Here is a 25,345-nt window from a genome sequence, read left to right as displayed (position 1 = left end):
AGAAAAGCCAAAGACCAAGAATGAAGGAGTGGGCTGGCTGCCGTGGTGGGCTGGGGGATTAAGAGTGAAGAGCTGGTGTCAGGAAAGTTTGAAGGGTGGGGACATTTAGGGAGAAATGCTAGGCAGCTAGCTGGCAAGGCAACCCTAGAGCTCAGGAGAGAGAGGAGGGTCCCATGAGACATGAGGAGAGATAAGAGAGAAGAGAGAAAGGGTCTCACCTCGCCCCAAGGCTGGGGCCTAGCATCAGCCTGGGGGGGGGGGGGAAGAGGTGTTGGCCAGTGGATCAAGCCTCCCTGGGTACAAAACAATCCTGTTATGAGGACCCAGGCTACTATGAGTGGCCAAAGGGATTACTTATCACGGACAGGATAAGAACCCCAAAGGGAGGGAGGAAGGGTGAAAGAGAGGCAGAAGTTAAGGGAAAGCTCTCTGGGCCCCGGGGATAGAAGAATGCCCAGGCTCCCTTTCTTTTAATTTTTGCCAAGGCAAGGGGTCAAATGACTTGCCCAAGGTCATGCAGCTAGGAAGGATTAAGTGTCTGAGGCCAGATTTGAACTCAGAGGATTGGTGCTCTATCCACTGTGCCACCTAGCTGCCCCCCCACCCCCCTTTCAAGGTGAGCTGGGGAAAGAGTGCAGTCACAGTTGGTTCAGCACGGAGAGGAAGGAAGCCCCCTGCCCTTCCCTGACCCACCCCAAGCTTGAGGAAGTCTTCTGGCTGTGACTGGTGAGTCTTCCTCCCATCTCATCTTGGAGCCTGAGAAGGAACTGTTCAGGAGAAAGATAGCGGGGCTATGCCCCCTGCCCACCCCGTCCTGTGCCACCCTTGTGGCTGGAGGGCCTGGCCAGCACAATCATCCAGCTGGTAAACAGCTGTTGCATCCTACCCAAGGGTGGTGGCATTTCAGCAGTGGGTGAAGTGAGGCATATTTATTTTTAATTATACAGACAGACCCTGCTATATACACACCCCCATATCTCCCCAGCTCTTTAAGACATGTACCAACATACACACATGCATCTACGTGGGGTGCCTGCCTGGGCATCCCGAGACAGACCCTCAGGGCGATATGTGCAGAGTGCTCTGGGGTCCCCTGGCAGGGAGGCTGCCTCACAAAGGCAGCACATCGTGATTATCCTTCCCAGGGAGCTTCTGTCATCCCCTCTCAGCCCAGCTCCCAGTGGCCACTAGGCCTCTGCCTGTCAAGGGGAAGAGGCTGGCCAAGTTAAAATTAAACAGCTTGGAGAGCCAGGAGGGAAATGGAATGGTGTGTTAAAATTAAACACCTCCCCTCGCCCCCAGTCTCCAAATGCACCCCCTCTTAGAGGCGGCCCCCGAGCCAGGTGCTGTGTCCTTCATCTGGAGGACCAGAAGGGAGAGGGAATGGAGGAGGAGAGAAGCAGGGAGTGAAGGGACCAGCGTGGTCAAGGAAACCAGGCTGGCGAAGACGCGGGAGAGGTGGGTGAGCAGGGAGGAGAAGATGAAGGGCTGAGCTAAGCAGCTGAGGTTGACTGTGGAGAGATGAGGGGAGAGGGGAGAAGAGGCAGGCCAGGCAGAAGCTGCCGCACTGGGCTGAGGGGCCCTGCTGCCTCCCAGTTTTTCATTTTCACCTCAGAAAAGGCAGCCTGCCATGCAATTTACACCTTGGCTCAGACTCCTGGAGCGGCCCAGGGCCCAGCTCCCCATGAGAGCAGGAGCTAGCAGAGAGGTGGGAAAGGGGGGCACCCCCACGCAGGATGCAGGCCTGTGAGCTCCCAATGCTGAAAAGCCATGGGAAAAAATGACCCCATGAGCTGCTTCCACCAGCCTCCAGACAGCCTCAGGGATAGTACCGTCCCCAGGCTGGGGCTAAGCCCCGCCCCCCTTCCAGGGCCATAGCTCCCTGTCCTAAGCCTCAGCAAAACCTCAGCCCTAACCCCAGGGAACTGGCCAGGGAGGCCGAAGGGACTTCAGGGCGCCGGCATAAGCCGAAGCCGGGAAGGGAGAGAAAGAACTGTGACAGGACAGACTTCAGCAGAGACCCCAGGCCAGAGCTGCCTGGGTCATAGGGAACCTCCTTGCCTCTAGGAAAAATCTCATCTTGTTTCTTTTTTTCTTTTAAGAAAGTCAGTCTCTGAAAAGTTCTATGGGCAGAGGCAGGTCCGGTCACCTGGAAGACCCTGAAGGCCAGAGGAGCGACCAATAGGGGCTGTGTCCTTTGAAGGAGAAAGGACCTTGGGTCAGCTCAGCCCTCCCATCCTGTGCCTAGGCTGACGGAAAAGTTGCTGATTGATTATCCAGCAGAGGGGAAAGCTGTTCTATGCAGATGGAGCCGTGAAGCAAAGCAACTAGGAACCAGGAGAGAAATAAATGCCAGCAGGAAAGGACAGGTGGGCAATCAGGAGGAAGGTGGGGGTGAAGAAGAGGAGACCCTGAGTTTTCTATGACAGCATCTGTACTCTCTGTGGGTGGGGTGACACCAAACAGGGGACTCATTCCCTGTCTCAGGGCCTTCTTGCTGTATTGTGGGGGTGGGTGGGCCCCCTCTCCCACCCTTGTCTGGGGAGACATACTAGGAGGTAAATAGAGTCAAACAGAACCTAAAAGTCTCCTCTAAGGGACATAGTTCATGTCTGCTGGGAATCTAACCTCAAGGCTATGGGACAAAGTTATCACAACTTTTTTTATTTCTATAACTTGCATGATTTCAATATTAACCCTTACTCTGGTTCATCTGGGTCCCAGTTGCATGGTTACCAACCAGACGAGCCTTGGTAAAACCTGGATGGTGTGAAGATGGCCAAAAGCTGATGCTGGGGACCCCTTGAGTAAACAGGGGAAAGAGGGCTCATGGGCCTGTTCAAGGGAAGAGGTTCCTCTAGCAGGCTGCCTAACACTGTTGAATGCCACCCTGGCAAGAGGTCTTCTGTGGAGGAGCACAGGGTCCTCTGTTTGGCATCAGTGACTTGGGTAAAGACAAAGAAGGGAACTCCGACCAAGACACAAGGCCAGTAGTCTGAATGACAGAGTCAGAATCCAGAAAGGTCCATACAAGTGAGAGCACAGGGCAGGGTTTAGTCCAAGGGTCCTTAGCTTTTTTGCATAATATACTTTCTTTGGCAGTCTGAGAAAGGCTACAGGAACCTTAGGATGATTTAAATGACTGAGGTAGGAATTAGTAGTCATTTCCCCCCCATTGCCCTGGCAATCTGGGTTAAGAACTTTAGTCTAATAAAATGAAATTTAATAGGAAAAACACAATTTATCTTGGATTCAAAAACCAACTTAGGGGGCAGCCAGGTGGCACCTTCCTGGCCAGGTCTTTGCAGTCAGGGCCCATTTCTGGAGGCCATACTTTAAGAGAGACCTTGCTGAGGATGGTAAAGGGCCTTGAGTCCCTGTTCCAGGAGCTGCTGAGCTAGAAAAGGAGCCTCAGGAGACAGTCTGATGCCAAAGGGTGGATCTGGGAGCAATATCAGAGGGACAAGGATTTAGGTTTGATATAGGCCTAGATTCTCAGAATCCGAGGCAACCAAAAGTGGATGTGTGTGTGTGTGTGTGGGGGGGGGTGCAGGCTTCCCCTCAGCAGAGGTCTTAAAACAGAGGTGGAGGACTGTTATCCAGGTGTGCCTCGGTGGATATTTGCCTTGGGTATGGGTTGGATGAGATGGTCAATGACACCCTTTCTAATCCTAAACATTCTGTGATTTTGTGAGTCTGGGACCAGTACAAAGGAGTTAAAGAGAATAAGAGAATAGAAGAACAGGGCTAACCTGAAAGGTATATGGCTAAAGAACCACTCAGCAGACATTGGATTACCTGGGTTCTAGAGCTGGCTCTATTTAGCATGCGCAAATCATTCAACTTCTCTGGGCCTCAGTTTCCCCATATGTGAAATGTTTGTATGAGACAATCATTAAGGTTGCTTCCAATGCTGGTCGAACAAGGGAAGGAGTGGGTAAGGGGGCAGCTGGTTATAGCAGACACCAAGGAGGCTCTGGGGTTACAATGAATGAGCAGCTCCTGGTTGTTCAATCAATCAATAAACATTTATTAGACTGAGGGATACAAAAAGAGGCAGAAGACAGTCCCTCTCCCACCAAGGGGGCTAATCACAGGGAGAGAACACAAGAAACAAGCTATGGGTAGGATAAACAGGAAGTACTCAAGAGGGGAGATGCTAGAATTAAGAGGGGCTGGGATGTTAGTTGGAGTTGAAAGGATGCTAGGGACACTAGGAGTTGATGATGAGGAAGCAAAGTATTCCTGGCTCAGGGGACAGCTGGTGTAGAGATAAAGGTTCTTGTCTGTGGGGTGGCCAGGAGGCCATTGTCCTGGAATCCCTGGGGGGGGGGGGGGCAGGAAGGTATAAAAAGACTGGAAAGAGAACAGGGGGTGACAGCCAAGATATGGAAGGTAAGACATAACAGGGGGTCCAAGATGACTCCTATGTTTTGAGTCTGTTAGGAGGATGGTGATGCCTGCTACACTAACAGGGAAGGTAGGAGTGGGAGGGAGATTATGATAATGAGTTCCATTTTGGACAGGTTGAGCTTCAGATGGCTCCTGGACATCCAGCGGGAGATGTGAGACTGGAGAGAGACTGGGGCAGGAAAGATAGATATAATAATAATTAGCATACTGATGGTCATTCAATCCATGGAAGTTGGTGATCTCACCAAGAGAAGTAGTATCAATGAAGAAGAGAAGAAGGTTCAAGACAGAACCCTGAGAGTTCTCTATGGATAGAGGGTGTGATCTGGAAGAAGCATCCGGCAAAGACAATCCAAGGTCACATAGGAAGGAGGAGAACGTAAGAGTGTAGTATCAAGGAGTAGAGCATGGTCAACAGTTCAGAGGCTGCAGTGGGGCAGCCTCAAGGAGAACAAGGTTTGAGATCAGATTTGGTAATCGAGATTATCAGTAACCTGAGAGAGAGCTTGGGTGGAATGATGAGGTCAGAAGCTGGAGAGTAAGGGTTAAGAAAAGTGAGAAGACAGGAAGCGGAGACATCTGCTGTTGGGGAGTTTTGAGCTTCAAAGGGTGGGAGGACACAGGAGGGTTATTAGCCTGGGAGAAAGGATCAAGGAGGAAAGGATCTTCAGGATGTGGAGGCAGTATGGAAGAAGCCAGTAAATGGTGAAAGACTGAAAATAAATGAAAGAGTGGGGAGCTGATGGCAGACTAGGCTTCTCTTTGCCTGAAGGATTGCCTCTTTGCCTGAAGGATTGCCTCTTTCTCTGAGGATGGAAGATTACAGTCGAATTCTAATCCTAATTCTCTACCAACTCTTGTCCCATATTACCCAGACTTCTTAACTGGCCTGTTAGACCTCTTGCTTCTCCTCCTCTGATACCCAGTTAATTAACTATTTTCCTTAAACATAGCTGTCATTGCATCATCACCTCATTCTTAATCTTTCAATGGCTTCCTATTACCTATCAAATAAAGGCCATACTCCCAAGTTTGGCATTCAAGGTTCTTTTCCTGCCTTGTCTCTTATCATCTGTCATTCATTCCTCAAACATGTTCTACATTTCCCTGCCTTTGCTCACATTTTTTCCTAGTTCTTGAATCCTCACCTATATTGAGCTGGAGAGCTGATCTATTCTTTAAAATGACTGTGATTCAATGCTGCCCACTTTAATTAGACTTCCCTTTTTTTTCCCTTTTGGCAAGGCAATTGGGTTAAGTGACTTGCCCAAGATCACACAGCTAGGTAATTATTAAGTGTCTGAGGCTAGATTTGAACTCAGGTCCTCCGGACTCCAGGGCCAGTGTTCTATCCACTGAGCTGCCCCTAGACTTCCCTATCTAGGGAAGTTCTCTCTATCCTTGTATTGTGCTAATAAATTTGTATCTCCCTTTGGGTCAGTTCTATGGATCCATATTTTACTTCTCTAAGTAGACTATGGAATCCCTAAGTACAGAGATTTCTCTCTCATTTCTCTCAGATATAGAACAATGAACACAGAAGTACTCATTGATCATTTATCTGAATGAATCAAAGAACAAGTGAATTTGGGAGGGTCAGCAACTTGGCTCTTAAAAAACTGAATGAGATGGTCCATGGAGGTATTTAAAGAGGGCTAGAGGCTGTCAGAGTGTTGAGGAAGAGAAGAGAATGAGGAACTTGGAATGGTACCAAGGACAGAGGGCATCCTTCTTTGCCAGCCTGGTCCAATTTGGGTACTATGCCCATGCTCCTTGCTGGGTTGGTTGCTCCCCATCCTCTTGGTGCCCATGATCTTTCTCTTTTCCAGGACCAAAGGGGTAATTCAATCCAATCAGATAGAGTGACAGATGACCACAATAGCAATTCTAATCTGTCTTTAACCTTATCTCAACTGCTCATGACAGGTGTATTCAGAGGGGATGAGAGGTTGGTTTAGCCCAGAATGGAGCAGCCTACCTAACTCACCTCCCCATAAAAATCAGTGTAAAAGACACTAACCCCTGTGGACCACACCCAGGCTACTTGCCCGCAGACATAGTTATATGTGCAGCTTCACTCTGTGGACATGGAGAGACTCATGCAACAGCGATATACACATGCATGTTATAGCTATCCTGTATAACTGTTTGTCTATCTCTAATTCAATAAACTGAAGTTGGATCATCTGAGTGAGAAGCTTTCTGCCTCTTCCATGGAATACCAAACCTGCCTAACAGGGAAAGAAGGCAATGCCAATGAGTGGGTAGCATAGCCAGGTAAGGGAGCTAGGAGAGACAGAAGTGAGAACATCACACCGGGGCGAGGGGAAGGGAGTTCTGGGAACTGTGCCTTGGAATGAGAGGAGCAGCTGCTTTCTATGACCTTGGCAGTCACTCTCTCCCTTAACGAGCCAGCAGTGGGTCGGGGGGGGGGGCACTGCCAACCTTTGTGTCTCTGGCTCCTTGTCTCATTTCTATGCCAATGAGGTCCTCCATGCCTAGGCTTCAGCATCCTGCATGATGACTGCCCCTTTTCTGTCCTGGAGGTTCTAAGCAGATGTTAACTCTATGGGGTTCATACCCTGGGACTTCGAGGTAATGGCTTGTCAGCTGGAAGCCAACCATGGGCTGATTTGCTACCCTGAGCCCCAGGCTGGTAAGGACGGCAATAACTCTTTAATATTCAGTAATTGGGTAATGAAGGGGATAGAGGACCCAGCCTGGAGACATCTGCATGAGTTCAAATCTAGCTCAGACATACTAGCTATGTGACCTAGGGCAAGTCCCTTAATCTGCCTCAGTTTCCCATTTGTGAGATTCCCCCCCCACCTTATTGCTATGCCTCCTGAGAAGAACTTCAGGTGATCCTCTATGTATCTTTTTTGTGGACAGCTAGGTGGTACAGGGGGTAGAGCACTAGGCTTAGCAAGAACCCTCATCTTCATGAGTTCAGGTCTAGCCTCAGTCACTCACTAGCTGGGTGACCCTAGATAAGTCACTTGACCCTGTCTGTCTCAGTTTCCTCATTTATAATATGAACTGGAGAAGGAAAGGGCAAACCACTGCCAAGAAAATCCCGAACAGGGGCACAAAGACTCACCTAAGTGAACAGCTTTCTGAGTGCCACTTCAGAGCTCTCTCCCTGGCCAGGGAGAAGCCCCGTCCTTAGCCTTAGCACAACGAGCAGGGGTGGGGCATGACACAGGCTACCCTGGATTCACCCCGGAGAACAAGCAATCCTACAAGGGATACTTGCAGAGGCCAGGTCAGGAGAAGCAGTCTCAGTCTCTCTCTGCTTCTGGGGCATCTCTGCTGCCTCTTTCCTCTTCATTTAACAAGCAAGAATTCACCAAGCCCTCATGGAGCACAAAGATCAGAAGGCATGTATATTCTGTTAAAACATAACAGCTTGTAAACAGGCCCTAAACACTGGATGGGGGCGCCCCAGAAGAAGGAGCAGAGGAGCTGAGTCTTGGAGACTCAGAGAGGTGGCTGGGGTGGTGGTGTGCCTTTATTTGGAAGCAGAGATGGGATGCCAGGGGAGCAGAGAACAGGCGAGGACAGGGGCTGGTGCTCCTTCCCTACCAGGAGTGGGATGACTCACATCTTTGATGTCTGTCCTCACCTGGCAGACAAGGTACTTCATCAAGTCCTCAAGGACTGGCATCTGAACAGCCTGAAGACACAAGAGGAGTCCCAGCTTGCTGGGCAGCCAAGTAGGGAAGAAGACTGGTGAGTGAGGCTTGGGGGTGGAGGTTGGGTAGTGGGTAACCCACAGCACCCAGCAGCCGGGCTTTTGAGGTGAATATACACAGAGCTTTGGGGGATCTTCCTGGGATGGCCTGGGTTCTTGAACAAGCAGCCTGGGGACTCTTCCAAGGGACAACTGTGTTTCCCTTCCCTTGGGTCCTATCCACTGCCAGGTCAACTCCCCCTGCCTCCTCCTCAGTCTTCTTCCCTCTCCTCTCTTTTCTCTGCTTAACAGGACTCCCCCAGACTGTTATTCTCTTTTGAAATGGAAAACTGACAGGCTGCTGTCAAGCCATGGCAAGCTCATCAGCATCCCCAGGCTTAGATCAAGAGGACGCAGATAGAGCTGGAGGCCCAAAGAGAAGCGTATGCAGGCACTTATGGGGGTGCCCACACAGGAGCAGCAGACTTGAGCCTCATTAGTGCGCTCCTTTGCTTCCTTGGGGGGCTGGAGAGGAAAAAGAGGGGGGAAAGATGGGAACCAGCTTCCCCTTGTTCTACTTATCTCCACAGATTCTCAGGGCCCTATCTCCAACAACAATCTAGGCAAAAGGAGCAGGGACAGAAATACTCTAGAACCCTGGGTTTCAGCCCCCCTTCACCAACTCCTCCCATGGGGTCCCTGGCTCCAAGGCCCCCAGAAGCAGCGAGGCTGAGATTGCTTCTCCTGACTTAGCCTCTGCAAGCAGCCTAGTCCTCCCTTGTGGGATTACTTGTTCTCAAAGGGGAATCCAAGGCAGCCCATACCATGCCCCACTCCTGCCCCTTGTGCCAAGGCTAAGGATGGGGCTTCTGGGGACTGAAAGCTCAGGAAATGCCCGTTGGTGGAAGAAGAGAGATAAGGTGCCAGCAGCCTCTCTGGGGATGGCTGGCTAGCTCTGAGAAGTGGAGATCAGTGGGGAAACTCACACCCTCACTGCCCACAGACCATGGGAAGCAAGGAGTCCAGACTCAAGGATCAGGATTTCCTCCATCTCCTGTCCTTTTCCATCTCCAGTGGGCCTAGGGCTCCCTTGGAGGAGTGGAGGGAGAGCTTTCAAAGAAGGAGTATCAGTACCTAAAATGCTTTTTTAAAAGATTTTTTGCTAGGCAATGGAGGTTAAGTGACTTGTCCAAGGTCACACAGCTAGGTAATTATTCAGAGTTTGAGGCACATTTGAATTCAGGTCCTCCTGATTCCAGGATCATGCTCTATCCACTATGCCACCTAGCTGCCCCAGTACCTATACTAGAATTCAGGCTTTGGACACACATTTCTAAAGTCTTTTCACACAAAGCCTGCACTCCCAAAGCACCTTCCTTCTCCCAGAGGGCAGGCTGGCCCTTCAGATATACAACCTACATAGAAAGGGCACTGGATGGGAGGGGGGTCTAGGTGTGAGACCTGCTCTTAAAGCCCCTGCACTAGAGAGAACCAGTCAGGGCTGAGATGAGGGTTGGGGAAACCCCCTTCTATTAGCCTGGCCTTGCCTCCCAGGGAGCCTGCCCAGACTCTCTTTAGAGAAGAGTCTAAGTAGTTGTTTGGTACTGAATAAGGACAATGATTTGGGTAGAATTGTCATTTTTATTGCTCAGCCTAACCATGAGCAATCAACATTTCCCCAAATGTTTAGATCTGACTTTATTTATGAGAGAAATGCTTTGTAATTGTGTTCATACAGTTTCTGGGTTTCTCTTGGGAGGTAGATTAGCAAATATTTAATGTTGTCTGCAGTTACTTTAAATGGAATTTCTCTTTCTATTTCTTGCTCTAGGGCTTTGTTATTCATATTAGAAATGCTGATGATTTATGTGGGTTTTATATTCTGCTACTTTACTGAATTTTATAATTGTTTCAAGTAGTTTTTAGATGATTTTCTCAAGTTCTCTAAGCATACCATCCTATCATCTACAAATAATTAAAGAAAAAATAGTAACAAAATTCATCTGAAGCAACAAAAGGTCAAGAATATCGAGGGAACTGATGAAAAAAATGTAAAGGAAGGTGGCCCAGATGAACCAGATCTAAAACTACACTATAAAGCAGCAGTCATCATAACTGCCTAGTACTGGTTAAGAAATAGCATAATGGATCACTGAATTTGGATAGGTTCAAAAGAAACAATAGTAAATGACTACAGAAATCTACTGTTTGACAAACCCAAAGACTAGTTTTGTTTTGTTTTTTAAGATTTTTCAAGGCAATGGGGTTAAGGGGCTTGCCCAAGTCCACACAGCTAGGTAATTATTAAGTGTCTGAGGTTGGATTTGAACTGACTCCAAGGCTGGTGCCCTATCCACTGCGCCACCTAGCCGCCCCAAGACATTAGTTTCTGGGATAAGAACTCACCATTTGACATAAATTGTTAGGAAAACTGGAAAATAATATGGCAAAACTAGGAAAACTGGAAAATAATATGGCAAAACTAGGTAGTCACCCATATCTCACACCCTATACCAAAATAAGGTCAAAATGGGTACAAGATTTAGACATAAAGTACAATACCATAGATCAGTTAACAGACTAAGAAATACTTTATCTGTCAGGTCTACGGAAAGAGGAGAAATTTATGACCAAGCAAGAAATACATTATAAATTGCAAAATGGATGATTTTGACAATATTAAATTAAAAAGGATTTATCAATTTTGTCAAATCAATGCTGCCAAAATTACAAGGAAAACAGAAAGTTGGGAAACAATTTTCACAGTTAAGGTTTCTGATAAAGGTCTCATTTCTAAAATATATAGAAAATTGCATCAAATTTATAAGGTTACAAGTCATTTCCCAACTGATAAATGGTAAAAGGATGTGAACAGTTTTCAAATGAAGAAATTAAAACTAAATATAATCACATGGAAAAATGCTCCAAATCATTACTGATTAGAGAAATGCAAATTAAAACAACTGTGAAGTTCTACCTTACACCCATCAGATTAGCTAAGATGATGAAAAGGGAAAATAACCAATATTGGAGGGGTTGTGGGAGGATTGAGATATTAATGCATTATTGGAGGAGTTGTGAACTGATCCAACCTTTCGAGAGCAATATGGAACTATATCCAAAGGGCAATAAAACTGATCATATATTTTGACCCAGCAATTCCAGCACTGGGCTTACATCCAGAAGAAATCATAAAAAGAAATCATAAATCACAAAATTATAAAAAATGGGAAATGTTCCAGAAAATTCATAGCAGCTCTTTTTTGTAAAGGCAAAGAATTGGAAATTCAGGGAATGCCCACCTATTGGGGAATGGCTGAACAAGTTGGCACACGGATAGGGCACATGAATATTTTGGAATACTATTGTTATATAAGAAATCATGAATGTCAGACTTTAGGGAAGCATGGAATGAGTTACAGGATATGATGCTGAGCAAAGGGAGCAGAACCAAGATAACATTGTACACATTAACAACACTGTAAGTTGGTTAACCCTGGATGGATGGAGCTCCTCTTAATAGTTCAGGAAAGCTTGGATAACCCTAGGAGAATGGTTATGGACAATAAATGCTCTCCCTAAACAGAGGAAGAAAAACAAAACAAAACAAAAAACCCAATCTGACTGAATCTGAATGAACACTACATTCACTTTAAAAAAACTTCTCTTACATATTTCTTTTCTATCCTCATGGTTTTCTTTCTATTCCTTTAATCCTAATTCCTCATACTGAAAATGACTAATCTGTAAACATGCTAAATACAAATGTGCATATGAAATATTCACCTGATTGTTTTCCACTGGGGTGAAGGTGGGGATAGGAAGGGAAGGTGAAAGGAAATTATGTAATTTAAAAATATGCATATGCATGTGGATGAATGTTGAAAAGTTTTCATAACATGTAACTGGAAAAATAAAATAAAGTATCAATTTAAAAAAAGAGAAGGGTCTAAGGAGCACTGAAAAATGGAAGTGAGAAAACAGAAATCTCTTTTGTCCAGCTCCAGGACTATTAATGTGAATTTAAATTTGGGTCTTACGAAAGGGAAAGGGGTCTGCAGTGTCAGTTTATTGTGATCCACTAGGGAGGCAGCTTCCCTGGTTCTCCTATCATCCATACTCCCTCTCCTGGCTGTTAACAAACCATGATCTGACAGCCAAGGCTGCTCAAAAGTCTATTATCTCAAGGGGCCAGCAACCCTGAGGAGAAGCTGGAGACCAACACTAACAGCCACTTTCTCCCTCCACCTCCACCCCACATTCTGGAAGACGTTTCTGAACACTTTCTATTAAACAACTGATGCTAAACTCTTGAGGCTTCACCTCATGCCCATTCGATCTGCAGATGTGAAAGAAGAGGAAGACAATAGTGGTAGAGGGACTTTGAGAAAACAGGGACATCTACACACTGCTGGTGAAACTGTAATTGGTTCAGTCATTGTGGAGAGCACTTTGGAGCTCTGCCCCCAAACTCATTAAAGTACATATCCTCCAATCTAGCTGTTCCACTTTGAGGCCTATACTTAGAGCAGTTAGGTGGGACAATGGATAGAGGGCAGCCCTGGAACAAGGAGGACATGAATTCAAATGCAGCCTCAAACACTTACTAGTTGTGTGACCCTGGGGGCAAGACACTTAACCCTGATTGCCTCAGTTTCTTCATGTGGAAAGTAAGCTGGAGAAGGAAATGGCAAAGCACTTCAGCATCTTTGCCAAGAAAATCCCAAATGGGGCCATGAAAAGTCAGATACAACTAAATGAACATATAACAACAAAGGCCTACACTCCAAAGAGATAAAAGGAGGAAAAGAGGAAAAGGACCTATATGTATGGTCAAAAAATATTTATAGTAGCCCATTTCATTTATAGTCCCAAACTGAAAATTAAGATGGCACCCATCTATTGAGGAATGGCTAAACAAATTGTGGGGTATGGATACAACAGAATATTGTTATTATTAATTTTTACAAGGCAATGGGGCTAAGTGGCTTGCCCAAGGCCACACAAGTAGGTAATTATTAAGTGTCTGAGGCCAGATTTGAACTCAGGTACTCCTGACTCCAGGGCTGATGCTTCTATCCACTGCGCCACCTAGCCACCCCTGCAATAGGATATTATTGTAGGACATCTTTGACCTCCCCATCAGGCTCCAGGAAGTTCATTCTTGTGATAAACTCTTCCTGTAAAATCTCATCAGCTTTAAGACTCCACTTTATTTCTAACTTCTGTCCTTTTGACAGGAGGGTAAGGTCATAACTCCAAACCTCCATTTAAGGAAAAATCCCAGTTTAGACATTTCCTCATTTCTCAACTGGCTGCACTGCTTTGGGATTTCTCTAACTCCTTCGCCAAGTTTGATCAAGTGTCTTCTCCTCCCTACCCTCCCTCCCAGCCCTCAGAATAACAGGACTGCTGAAATAGAACTGTGCCACTCAAAATGATAAAATAAGCCACTTCAAACTTCTCTATAAACCAATAAAGGGTAAAGTAAACAAAATGAGGAAAACTTACAATGACAATAATACAGAGAAAAATGACTTCAAAAGACTCTAGAACTCTGATCCAATTCAATGCTAAACCACTGATGATGGAAAATACACCATTCTCCTCCAGCCAGAAAGGATGGATTTAAAAATGCAGAGTTTTGATGGCCAAAGTGAGAATTTGTTTTGATGGACTATGCATAATTGTTATGAGGGTTTTGGTTTTTTTGGCTTGTTTTGGTTTGAATTGTTCTATGGGGAGGAGTACTGAGAGGGAGAAATAATAAATGCATGTAGAAATAATGTTTAAAAAAAACCTGATATTTAAGTGAAAGCCTGGCCAACCTCTCCAACAGCCTTTCCTCACTCAATTATCCACTCATCCCGTTCCCAGTCCTGCCCTCAATGGTTGCAATGACCTTCCCTTTGTAGAACCTGGATTCTAGACAGTTCTTGGTTGGTCCAGCTCTGGCCTTTCCCCCAGGGACCATACCCAAAGGCCAATTGGATTCTTGCTACATGTTCCTTCTAAGCTAACCCAGGAATCATGAGCCTAAGTTACAAAAAACATCAAGGGAGGAAAGACAGGGTGCTGCTGGTTATCTCTATATCAACTACAGAGTGGATGGAGTTTCCCAGCTCAGGGGCTGGTACCCCACAGAGATACTGGTTTTTGTTTGGGTTGGTGGGAAAGGAGGAGAGAACTTTAAAGGCTGCCCTCAGGCAAAGCTAACTCTCTTGAACCCAGCACTCTTCAACTCAGAAGGATCTGCTTGATTGGGAGGGAATAATGGCCTAGAGGCTGGAGTTAGACAGGGTCCTTGAAGCTGAAGGTGCATCCATATGTGCCGGCAGGGCAATATATATGATGCCAGGGAACCTGAGCAATCTTTTCCAATGAGATGATACTACTGTTGATTGAGACCGTTGACTGATGCAGCTTCCTAGTGGGACTGAGGTACCAAATCACTCTTGTACTTCCAACCCTTTAAGTTCCTTCACCCCCAGGTTGTTCCTGTTTATTGTTCAGTCATTTCAGTTGTGTCCGACTCTTTATGACCCTTTTGGGGGTTTTCTTGGCAAAGACATTGAAGAGGTTTGCCATTTCTTTTTCCAGCTCATTTTCCAGATGAAGAAACTAAAGTGAACAGGGTTAAAGTGACTTGTCCAGGGTCACACAGTTATCTATGTCTGAAACTGGATTTGAACTCATGAAAGATTGACTCCAGGCCCAAAACTCTATCTACTGAGACATCTGGTTGCCCCATCCCCAGGATGCCAACACTATAATCTGGCAGGCTGAGAGGAAAGGACAGAAAGGATCACTCACCTCAGCTAAGTTTTCCATATGGGAGCCTTGTTCTCCCAAATTTACCCTCGGTCTTTCACTCTGGCAACAAAGGGCTGGAGAGAGAAATGAAAGCTGAACTTGGGCTTAAGCCTCACCTTGATATAGGTGTCCAGGGCAGGATGGACCCTGTGGACAGCCAGATGGACGGACAATGCTGTGGTGTAGGGGAAGACGGCTGTCACCACATGGCTGGGGGCTGGGAAGGAGAAGATCTTGAAGCCAAACTTCTGGTAAAGGCGGATGAGCTCAGGGGATGGTGACTCTTCACCCTCACTCAGGATGCTACCCACAGCACAGCGGCACTTCTCTGGAGGAACCTATGGAGAGGCAGAAAACAAGCAAGGCATCAGGACTCGTGCTAGCAGGCAGGGTGGACATCAGGGCAGGTGCTGGAGGGCAGGAGTGGGGGGGGACATCAGGGCTGGTGCTGCTGGGCAGGGGGTTGGATGAGACATCAGGGCTGGTGCTAGAGGGAAGGGGTAGGTGGGGCTGGGGGGGGTTGAGGTCCTAGTCATAGACAGGAAGGCCAAGATCAACAAAGAGATGAACAGGATCACAGAGTCAAACACACCATTGAAACAACAATAACAATAATAACTGGCATTTATATTGTGTTTTAGGGTCTGCTTTATATGTGATCTTCCATGAGAGCCACACAATCCAATAAGACTGCTACTAAGAAGGAAGGACATTATTTAATTAATAATAATTCATTATTGATAATTTAAATTAATTTATTAAGCACCAATTTGTAACAGGGACTGTGCTAGATTACAAATATTATTTCATTTGATCCTCACAACTACTACGAGGTAGTTGCTTCATCCTTTGCTCTTCATCTTACAATTGAGTAACCTCTGAAGCAGAAAGAGAGGTTTAATGACTTGCCCAGGGTTACACAATTTGGGAAGGTCAGATTTGAACTCTGGTCTTCCTGACTCCAGGAACAGGGCTCAATCAACTGTGCCAACCAGCTTCCTTTAAGCCCCATTTATGGATACAGAAACTCTCTTGATTTCCTAATATTGGTGAAGACACCCTGGACACCCTCCTGGCCCAGCATTATGTGGTGGGGCACATAACATTGAGAGTCAAATCAGAGATGACACAAAGCAAGGAGCCTCTTCCTCCCAGACTAAGTCCAGGAGTGATGTTGCTCTGCTGCCACCCCGAGGCCCTAGACAAGTGTGCAGATGGGGTGAGAAGCTGGAGCCAACAGCCAGTCCCTGCCTCAACCCCCAGCCCCAATCTCCTTTAAGGAGGTCAGAAGGCTTTACGGATAACTAGTGGCTCATTCTCGGAGCTCCACAAAAAAAGGAGAGATTGAGGAGGAAAGAGAACCTGGGTACTCTTCAGAGGAGATTGGTGGCTCAGGTTGGCATCCTGGGGAAAGGCAGGGGAAGCAGGTAACACCAAGCAGGAGACAATGACAGACTCCACAAGTAGGAGGGAGGTGGGTGGGGAGGCTCTCAAAACAAAGCAGTCTACCTGGATCAAGGGTTACTGGTTTAAAGTCTGAGAACCCAAAGAAGACTTTAGTCATTCTTCAGTACCCCCTCATTCCGATTTTCTCCAGGGGTACCACGCCCAAGCTATCACTAACCCTTCATTTTGGGTTCTGTTTTTCTTCTTGTCTCCTCAGCATCAACCTCCCTTCTAACTATTTTTGATATAAGGATCAATGCAGATGGTGTGACTCAGTTCCACAGTCCTTTCTAATTTCAATCTATGTCTCATCTCCTCTTCTTGGATAAACCTGAAAAAATTCTCTCTTCCCCCATGCTCTTGGTTCTTTGAGTCACCTCCTAGAATCTATCCCCAGCTTCACTGGCATCATCTGAGATCCAGCATCAAGCTGGTTACTTTACTAGTTCTCTGGTTGGGTTTTAGGGATCCCAATGAACCCACTGTACAACATCTCAAAGCTTGAAAGAACCTCCTCTCACCTTGCTAATAAGTCCCCTCACTTCCACTCTAAGACCTCTCAGGACTCAGAACTGTCTTCCTCAATTATTCCTATTATATTGGGGGACTTGCTCTGCATGCCTGCTCCCACCCAATTCTATCCTCCATTTCCAACTCAGACTCTTACCTGTCTTGGGCAAGCCAGGAGCTACAGTCTTCCCTGCTTCCATCCTCCAGTTGGCTCCCAAGGGAGCCCCAAACTTTCCTGCTCTAACTTCAAGTCTCCCTTACCCTTGGTCTTGGCTCCACCTTGCCTATACTTTGCCTTGGATCCTTGATCCCCTACCTAGGCCTTCTACAGTGACCATTTGCTCATTTTTGGAGGCCTCTAGACCCGATGACCTTGCTTCTGGGCTCTACCATCCACCGGCCTTAGTTCTACTCAGTCCATCTCCTTTGTTAGCTAATGAGAAGCTTCCATTGGAGTCCTAGGTTCCTACCATCAATTCCCCTTTCTGAAGCTATTTTCCCCAGAGGGATGGATCAGATGATTTTGCCCGCTCCTGGTCCAGTGACCAGAGAAAGGGTAGCTAGGTGGTGCAGTGGATAGAGCACCAGCTCTGGAGTCAGGGGTACCTGAATTGAAATCTGGTCTCAGACACTTAATAATTACCTAGCTGTGTGGCCTTGGGCAAGCCACTTAACCCCACTGCCTTGCAAAAAAAAAAAAAAAAAAAGTCTTCCAGCGACCAGAGAGGGCCTTGCAGTCAGAAATGCTGTCACCAGAGGGAGCAGCTGCTCCTTCCCAGCCAAACACGTGGCCTCTCTACCTTCTGCCCTCCTGGAGATACACAGGTCTTTCACCTACAGATCTCCTGGCTTCTAAGGCCCAGAACAAATTCAGAAGCTGTAGTATAGCTTGCCCAGAGTTCTAATGAACTAAATGACCATCTCAACCACTGTTTTCAAGTCTGAGAAGCTGGCCCTCTAGGGAGAGGATCCTCTACCCTCCCACACTCTCCCTGATGAAGCTACTCCTTCATCTATTAATCAACAAGCATTTATTAATGAATTACTACAGCAGGCACTAAGCTAAGGGCTGCCCTAGAGAGAATGGGGAAAAGCTGCTACAAAGCCTTGGCAGACCCAGGCTGTGGTGGAGGGCAAGGGAGGGGGCAGGCCATCCAGCTTCCTAGAAATCTGCCTCCTTTCTGGGCATCTCAGGTTCTGGGAACAGGCTACACCAGGGATATTCCATGTGAGATTGGGCACCCTCTGATTTGTTTCTCCACCGGACAAGCCAAAGAATCAGCATCTGTCCTTGACAGCCAGGAGCAGGCCCAGCTGGCAGAGGCCTCTGGGGAACACTCCCTCCAGCCAAGGAAATAAAGTCAAGAAGTTCCAACACGAGTCCATTGGGGCCCTGAAGGCCCCAGAGGGCAGCAGTAGGTGCTGCCCCTTTAGCCTCCAGATTCTGACTTTATTTTGGCACCAAGGTGAGTTCGGCTGATTTCCTCCAGGGACAAGCTTCCCTCTTTCTCCCCCAACCCCAACCATTGCCAAATGTGGCCTAGGGGGCCTTAGGTCTCAGCAGCTGGACAGCCCTTCTCCCTGGGAAGGACAGGGGCAACCAGGGGGACCAAGCCAGGGAAACAGACTGCCCCACTGGGCCTGCAGAGACCAATGCTTATATAGTCAGCCAGTTCCTCAGCCAAGCTGGGTAAGTTTTTTCCTTCCAGAGAAAGGGCATTCAGGGCTTAAGGATCTCCAGTCTTACACAGCCACCCAAGGGCATTTTTTGAATTTCTGCCCCATGAAGGGGAAGCCCCATGAACCAGGATCAAACCCATTCTGCCACTGTCCCAGATGGGTTCCACCCCCCCCCATGAACCCACTCATCTTCCCAGTAATTTTCTGGACCAAAGTGCCCTTCCAGGCCCTCCACCATTCCCTGTATGTGGTCTTCAATAAACTCTTAATTACTAATAAGCTCCTGGAAAGCAGAGACTGTCTTGGAATTTGTATTCATACTGTGGAAGAAATATTTAAATCCTGTGTTGCGAGTTTAGGGAAGCCTTCACCCCAGGAATCCTAACCTTAGAGCTCAAAGAAATGAAGCCTACAGGGCTCTGCTGGTTCTGTCTCAAAAGGAGAGGCCTCCTCTGGGGTGCCATCTGCATATTCAGAGAATAGAGACCCCTGACCCCACCAAGACAATCTGAGAAGATTAACCACAAGGAACCACCTCTACAGGAACAGACCTGCTCCTGGTTTACTCTTCCCTCCCCACCCCCACCACCCTGTGACTTCTCAAAGTCCCTTCCTACTCTTCTTCCCAAATTAGGAAAGTGGCTAAGCAGGTTCACCTAAGAGTAGATGACACCTTTTGTCATCTGCCTTAAAGCTGCGTAAAACCCCATCTAAAGTGTTCTTTAAAGCAGCCAGCCACCTGGCAACTAACTGCCCATCAATTAAATTTTATCTACTACCCTCCTGGGGAGGAATGCCTCTCTAAGAGGATTTTAGGATCTCTGGGCTAAGGAATTCCCAAAAGGTATCCCCAGCACTGCCCCTAAAACACAGTTGTAAAAGCTTTTTCCTGTTTTTTTTCCATGCATTTATTGATTCCTGGAAAAGGAGGACCCCTACTAAACAGGAAGGGTATGAGTTCAGAGTAGAGGATTGGCCTTGATTTTGAAGAAAGTTAAACAAGGAAGGGCTCAAGTCTTGCTGCCAGGTTTCTTCAAACTGTCCCTCATGTTCACTGACCTCTAATCTACTATCTAGTTCCATGCTAGACTATAATTTCAAAGTCCCTCCCAAAAGACCAGATCATTGGTGAAGAGGCTTAATTTACCAAAAAACAAGCCTTCTGCCCAGGGAAAGATGCAGTGTCTTTTTGGTTTGTTGATGGAGGTGAAATTGGGGGAGTCAAGATCCAAGAGGTCTGGCCATCCTGGGGGAGCTAAGTCCAACCTACACAGACAGACCTTCTGACCCAAGCAATCTGACTATATGTTCTTTATTCAGTGGCTATCTAGCTTCAGAAGAGGAATCTCCTGGCCACTTCCTTTTTTCCTTCCCTCCCTACTACGATTGAAGTCCCAGGGAAATCCTCCAAGAAGCCTCAGAGGGGCACCAGGCTAGAAGGAGGGGCCTGACCTCTCAAAGAAAGATGATCCAAAGAGCTTTTGCTTAGTACAGTACTAAGGCTTGGGAATGGAAAGCAAGGGTAAAAGCAGTCCCTGTCCTCAGGGAGCTTAGAGTTGAACAGGGGAGACAATGTACCAAAAACTACAGACAGACAGGATATTGTTGTTTGTTCTTGTTCAGTTGTATCTGATTCCTTGTGCTGCCATATGTGGTTTTCTTGGCAAAGACAAAGGAGTGCTTTGCCATTTCCTTGACCAGCTCATGCTACAGGGTCATACAACTAGTAAGAGTCTGAGGCCAGATTTGAACTCAGGAAGAGGACTCTCCCTGACTCCAGGGTCAGTGGAATGCTATACTATCCCAAGACAGAAATGAGATAAACTGGAGGCAGTCTCAGAGAAAAGGCCCGAATATTAAAGACTAAATAAGGTTTCTCTTGCAGAAGATGGGATTTTGGATGGGATTTGAAGGAAGCCAGGAGGGATGATGGAGAGGCAGATGACTTCAGGTTTGGGGGAACAAGAGGGGGGCTGGTGTCACTGAATCACAGAGTGGGGGTCCCAAGGTAGAATCAGGTTAAAAGGGGTTTTGAATGCCAAACAGAATATATCTTTGATCCTAAAGGTGAAAGGGAGTGATAGGAAGACCCAACAGAGGGTGGAGGATGGACTGGAGTGGGGAGATCCATCAGCAGGTTACTTCCATAGCCCAGGTCAACAATTCAATAAACAGTTATGAAATATCTCCCTTGTCCAAGGTTTAGTGCATCTGGGCCACACTCAACAGACACCTGCCAAGTTTGAAATGACTTCACAAGTCATTCAGCAGAGTATACCATCTCAAGGACGATGGGTGGCAGATAGTTGCTGGATATTATTCCATTACCTGAGGACAGGGCGACAGTGATATGAGGGGAAAGGGGTCAGAATTTGGTGTCAAGAAGACCTAGGTCAAATTCCAAACCTTGCAACCTACTACCCATATGGCTCTGAGATTCACTCAACTTGAAAAAAATTTAATTCTGCATATAAGACACAGTGAAAATAAAACTAGAATGCCTACTTCCACTGATTTGAAAATGAGAAAACTATATTGTGAATTATTATTTTGTTCCAAAGTCAGGGAACACAGAGCTTCGCTATGAAAAAATTTCCTCCTCTGCTCCCAAGTTAAGAAAACCTTCTAAGCACCATCCATCCACTGGAGATGTTCTAAACATCTCCAGGAAATCAGAGAAGAGGCTTCCCTCCAGGTTAAGGAAGAGGTGGGGTCAAGTTCCTGTGATTATGAAATACCAGCTCATCCACTCCAGGCCCAGAAGAGCTATTGTCTTTCATTCTTCTGAAGGAAAATGGGCCTAGAGAGGGGCGGGCCGGATTCTTAAGGAGTTTTAATTAACAGAGGGCATGCTTGCTGCTTCCCCAGTGTATCTCAAAACAATACAGGTTTGGGGAAGGGTACAGTGGAGAAAGTGTCCTTGCTACCTGAGTGGGGAAAGAGGCCCAGACAGGTAGCTCAGCTAGCTTAAGGAAATTATCCAACCTGAGCCTAAACAAGGGCAGCATCTCCTCTGGCTCCCCAACCCTCCCTCTGCCAGGATAGAGGGTAAGACCACTGTGGCCACTCAGCTCCAGACAGAGGAAACAGAGAAGGAAGCCAGCAAAGCAGGAAAGCAGGAAGCTGCAGGGGTGGGCCAAAGTGGGGTCAGGGCCCAGGTGGCAGGCAGGTAAACAGAGCAATGATGGAACCAAGCCCCACCTCTGGCCTGGGAGGGAAGCTAAGTTGAGCTCCAGCCTGCCTCAGGTCAGCCTGACATCTCCACCCCAGGAAGGTTGCACAAGTCCTAGACAGGCATTCAGCAGCCATGGGGGTCCCCCAGTCCGTGTCTCAGCATTAAGGGGCTAAATGAAGACAAGTGTGTAGGAGAAAGGGAAGAAGGAGTGAAGAGAATTCTGTCCTAGTGTTTGAGGCCAAGTTAGTCTTGTTTGGGACTAAGTCTCCTCAAGACAGAGGCTGGGGTATCACTGGGCTCTTCTCCATTTTTTTAGCAGGTAGTACCAGAGACTAGGTTTTGGGGGGTTTGTTTGTTATTTTTGTTGTTGATTTGTTAGGCAATTACTTGAGTCAGGAAGACCTGAGTTCAAATCTAGATCCATGTACTTATTAACTGCATGACCCTGGGTATGTCATTTAACCTCAGTCTGCCTCGGTTCCCTCATCTGCAAAATGGAGATAATCGTATCTACCTCCAAAGGTGGCTCAGCACACATTCAGCTTAATAAATGTGCGTTCCCTTCCCCAATTTTCACAGCTTCCCCTCCCCTTCACCCTCCTACTAAATGTCTAAATATTTAGATTTTGGGGGTTTTTGTTTTAGTTTTTACAAGGCAATGGGGTTAAGTGACTTGCCCATATTAAGTCATTTAGATGAGGGCATGGGTGGCAGATCACAAAACCTGAGGGCTCAGGAAAAGATGGCCAAAGAGATCTGCTCAACTCCCAGACACCCCCTGTGCCCTCTTGACCCCTCCTCCGGCTGAAGGGCCAGGAGTTTGGGAAGTCACTGGAACGGAGGGGGGGGCAGAGAAGAGTCCTGAGTCCCCATTAGATGAGAATGAAGAGCAAGGTGACTCCAAGAACTCACACCAAGGCCCCATCTCACACATGGCCCAGCAAGAGCCAGCTTCGGCCATGGAAATGTGGCTAAGAGCAAGAAACCTCCCTACCCACAGACAAAAAAAAAAAAAAAAAAAAAAAGCTTGTATTCTCCTAAAATGAGAGGGCAGAGGGACAGTCCTCACCCACCAACATTCCACTCCTGTTTAGGAGAGTCACCACAGCCACTTGGGGCCTCAGTTTCCCCCTCCCAGACTTGTGACAAAGGGCAGAAGAACCTCCCAGAGCCACATCAAAAGGCAGGGTGCGTCTGCCTTCCTGTGCCACCTGTAAGTGGGAGGGAAAGGGAAGAGGTAGGTGGAGTCTGTGGGAACCTGAGAATGGGGAGCAACTTGGCCTGACACCCTCAGTGAGGCCAGGCTTGCTGGGGAGCACCAGCCAGCACCCTAGAGTCTACCTCAGAAGGACACAGAGATCAGGCCATGAGGCATCATTCTCTCTGGAAGCCCTTCATTCTGCAACCAAGGCATGTCTCAGGCCCTCAAGAATACTGCAGACTGAATATTGCAAGAATATAGGCAGACTGGCAATGGACCTGGCTCTAACCAACCTAGGATTAGGCTAAACAGTTGTTGCTGAGGCAGCCTCAACACTATTGAGGGAGGAGAGGGGACAGAGCAGAGGGAGAGAGCAAGACAGAGACACATACACAGAGAGAGATACAAAGAGACAAAGAGAGACACACATAGCGACATACCGACAGAGACATACACACACACAGAAATAGAGACAGAGATAAAGATCCATAGAGACAGAAACACAGAAATAGAGACAGAAAGACACATCCACAGAATGACACACACATACACACTCACACAAAGACAAAGACACACACACAGAGGCAAAGAGACAGAGAAAGAAAGATGTACAGAGACAAACAGAAAGACACACACACACATAAACACAAAGAGACACACACACACACACAGAGGCAAAAAGAGATAGATACACAGAGGCAAAGAAACAGACAGACAGAAAAGACAGACAAAAACCCAGAGAAAGAGAGAGAGAGAGAGAGATACAGAGATAGACAGAGACAAAGAGAGATACCCTAGAAACAGAGAAAAAGAGACAGAGAGAGACAGAGAAGATGCCTAAACAAAAAGAATGGGCTTGTAAAGGATATAGTTCAGGGGTTCTTAATCAAAGGTCCACAGACTATCTAGACAGATTTCAAAAGGGCCCAGAACCTGGATGGGGGGAAAGAAATTACAACTTTATTTTCACTAACTTCTAAAACTAAAATTCAGTATTTCCTTCACTTATTCAGAAACAGGGGAGGCTAGGTGGTGCAGTGGATAGAGCACTGGCCCTGGAGTCAGGAGTACCTGAGTTCAAATCCAGCCTAAGACACTTAATAATTACCGAGCTGTGTGGTCTTGGGCAAGTTACTTAACCCCATTGCCTTGCTAAAAAACTAAAAACTAAAAAAAAAAAAAAACAAAAAAACAAAAACCAAACCAAACAAAGACTTATTCAGAAACATTACTCTGAGAAGAGTCTGACATCACATTGGTCCAGGACACACACAAAAAAGGCTGTTTCCGGTGGGGTCAACCCTCTGACAGGGGGTCCTTGGATGCCAGATCTGTGGCCATCCCCTGGATGGAATACTACGAAGTGCCCGCTATTACCCAGATGGATCAGAGAGGTATGAGGCAGTAGGAAGGGTGGCCCAAGGTCTTTAGGGCTTTTAATTGTCTCTATGACCCAATCACGTCACCCTCTTGGCATTTAACTGATATGGTGTTGGGTTCAAGACATTGAGAGGCAAGGAAGCCAGACTGAGTCAAGCTCTAATCCTTCTCCAATACTTGCGTAGCCACAGGCGAGCCATTCCCCATTTCTAAGCCTCCAGATCCTCAATAGAGGGAATAGGAAGGAGACCTGTAGTCTCTCAGTGGTATGAGCAGGAGAGGAAACATAAAGCACTTTGGACTAAGCCAGAGGTCAGCTCTTGCACTGACTTCTTTTTAGGATCTGGACACTTTCAGAAGGCAGCAGATGTGAACCACGAAGGATCCTCAAGGGAAGTTACCAGGGCATTGAGGTCACCTCCACGGGTAATATTCAGGTCTTACTGGATACAACAGAGTAACTGTGACGTGGTGATGACAGAATAAGGACAGAGGTGCTTCTGGAATAGGATATTGATCAAACTTGATCAGTGGGATTTTACTGTATTTTATTTTATTTTTTGGTAGGGGAGGCTGGGCAAGGGAAAAGAAGGAAAAAAAATGGACCCCAGTCTAGAGATGGCCTAAACTATTTCTCTTCTTCTTTTCCATATGTAGTAGTGGGCAAAATACAAGATCAGAGAACCAGACCCAAGGTACATCTGGGGGTGGGGTATCTGGGGGAGGGGACTGGAGCAGAGGAGGGAGTGGGGGGACAATAGGAAGGTCAAGGTGAGATAAGGCTCACCCTTACCTAAGGTGGGTAAGGAAAGAAAAAAAAATAATCCAACTTTTCTGCCCTAAGCTAAAGAATTAGGTCACAAAGTCATGACCTGCTCCCTGCCCCAAGTAGAAGTAGGGAATCCTGTAGGGTCTAGTGAGGGATCTGTCCAACCCAATAAATAAAGGAAGTCTCATCCTGGGGATACCCTCCAGGCTCCTATCTCAGGGTCTTTGTGACTTGGGGTATCTGTCTTGGGAACTTTAGGGGCAAAGTTGTATTAGAAGACCTTGG

At 46.9% G+C, this 25,345-nt stretch overlaps 1 protein-coding gene across 1 annotated transcript in view; it reads right to left on the bottom strand.

Moving 5' to 3' along the window:
• TEX264 (testis expressed 264, ER-phagy receptor) overlaps positions 1 to 25,345 on the bottom strand; it is a 36,344-nt gene that overhangs the window by 9,220 nt on the left and 1,779 nt on the right. Inside the window, exon 2 of the mRNA XM_074198083.1 lies at positions 15,016 to 15,237. Within this exon, the coding sequence (XP_074054184.1) occupies positions 15,016 to 15,237 (222 nt within the window). The remainder of the gene's footprint in view (positions 1 to 15,015; positions 15,238 to 25,345) is intronic.

Source organism: Macrotis lagotis, chromosome 8 (genome assembly GCF_037893015.1).
Source record: "Macrotis lagotis isolate mMagLag1 chromosome 8, bilby.v1.9.chrom.fasta, whole genome shotgun sequence".
In the NCBI taxonomy this organism is placed as follows: Eukaryota; Metazoa; Chordata; class Mammalia; order Peramelemorphia; family Peramelidae; genus Macrotis; species Macrotis lagotis.
This window is presented reverse-complemented; position numbering and strand designations above follow the sequence as displayed.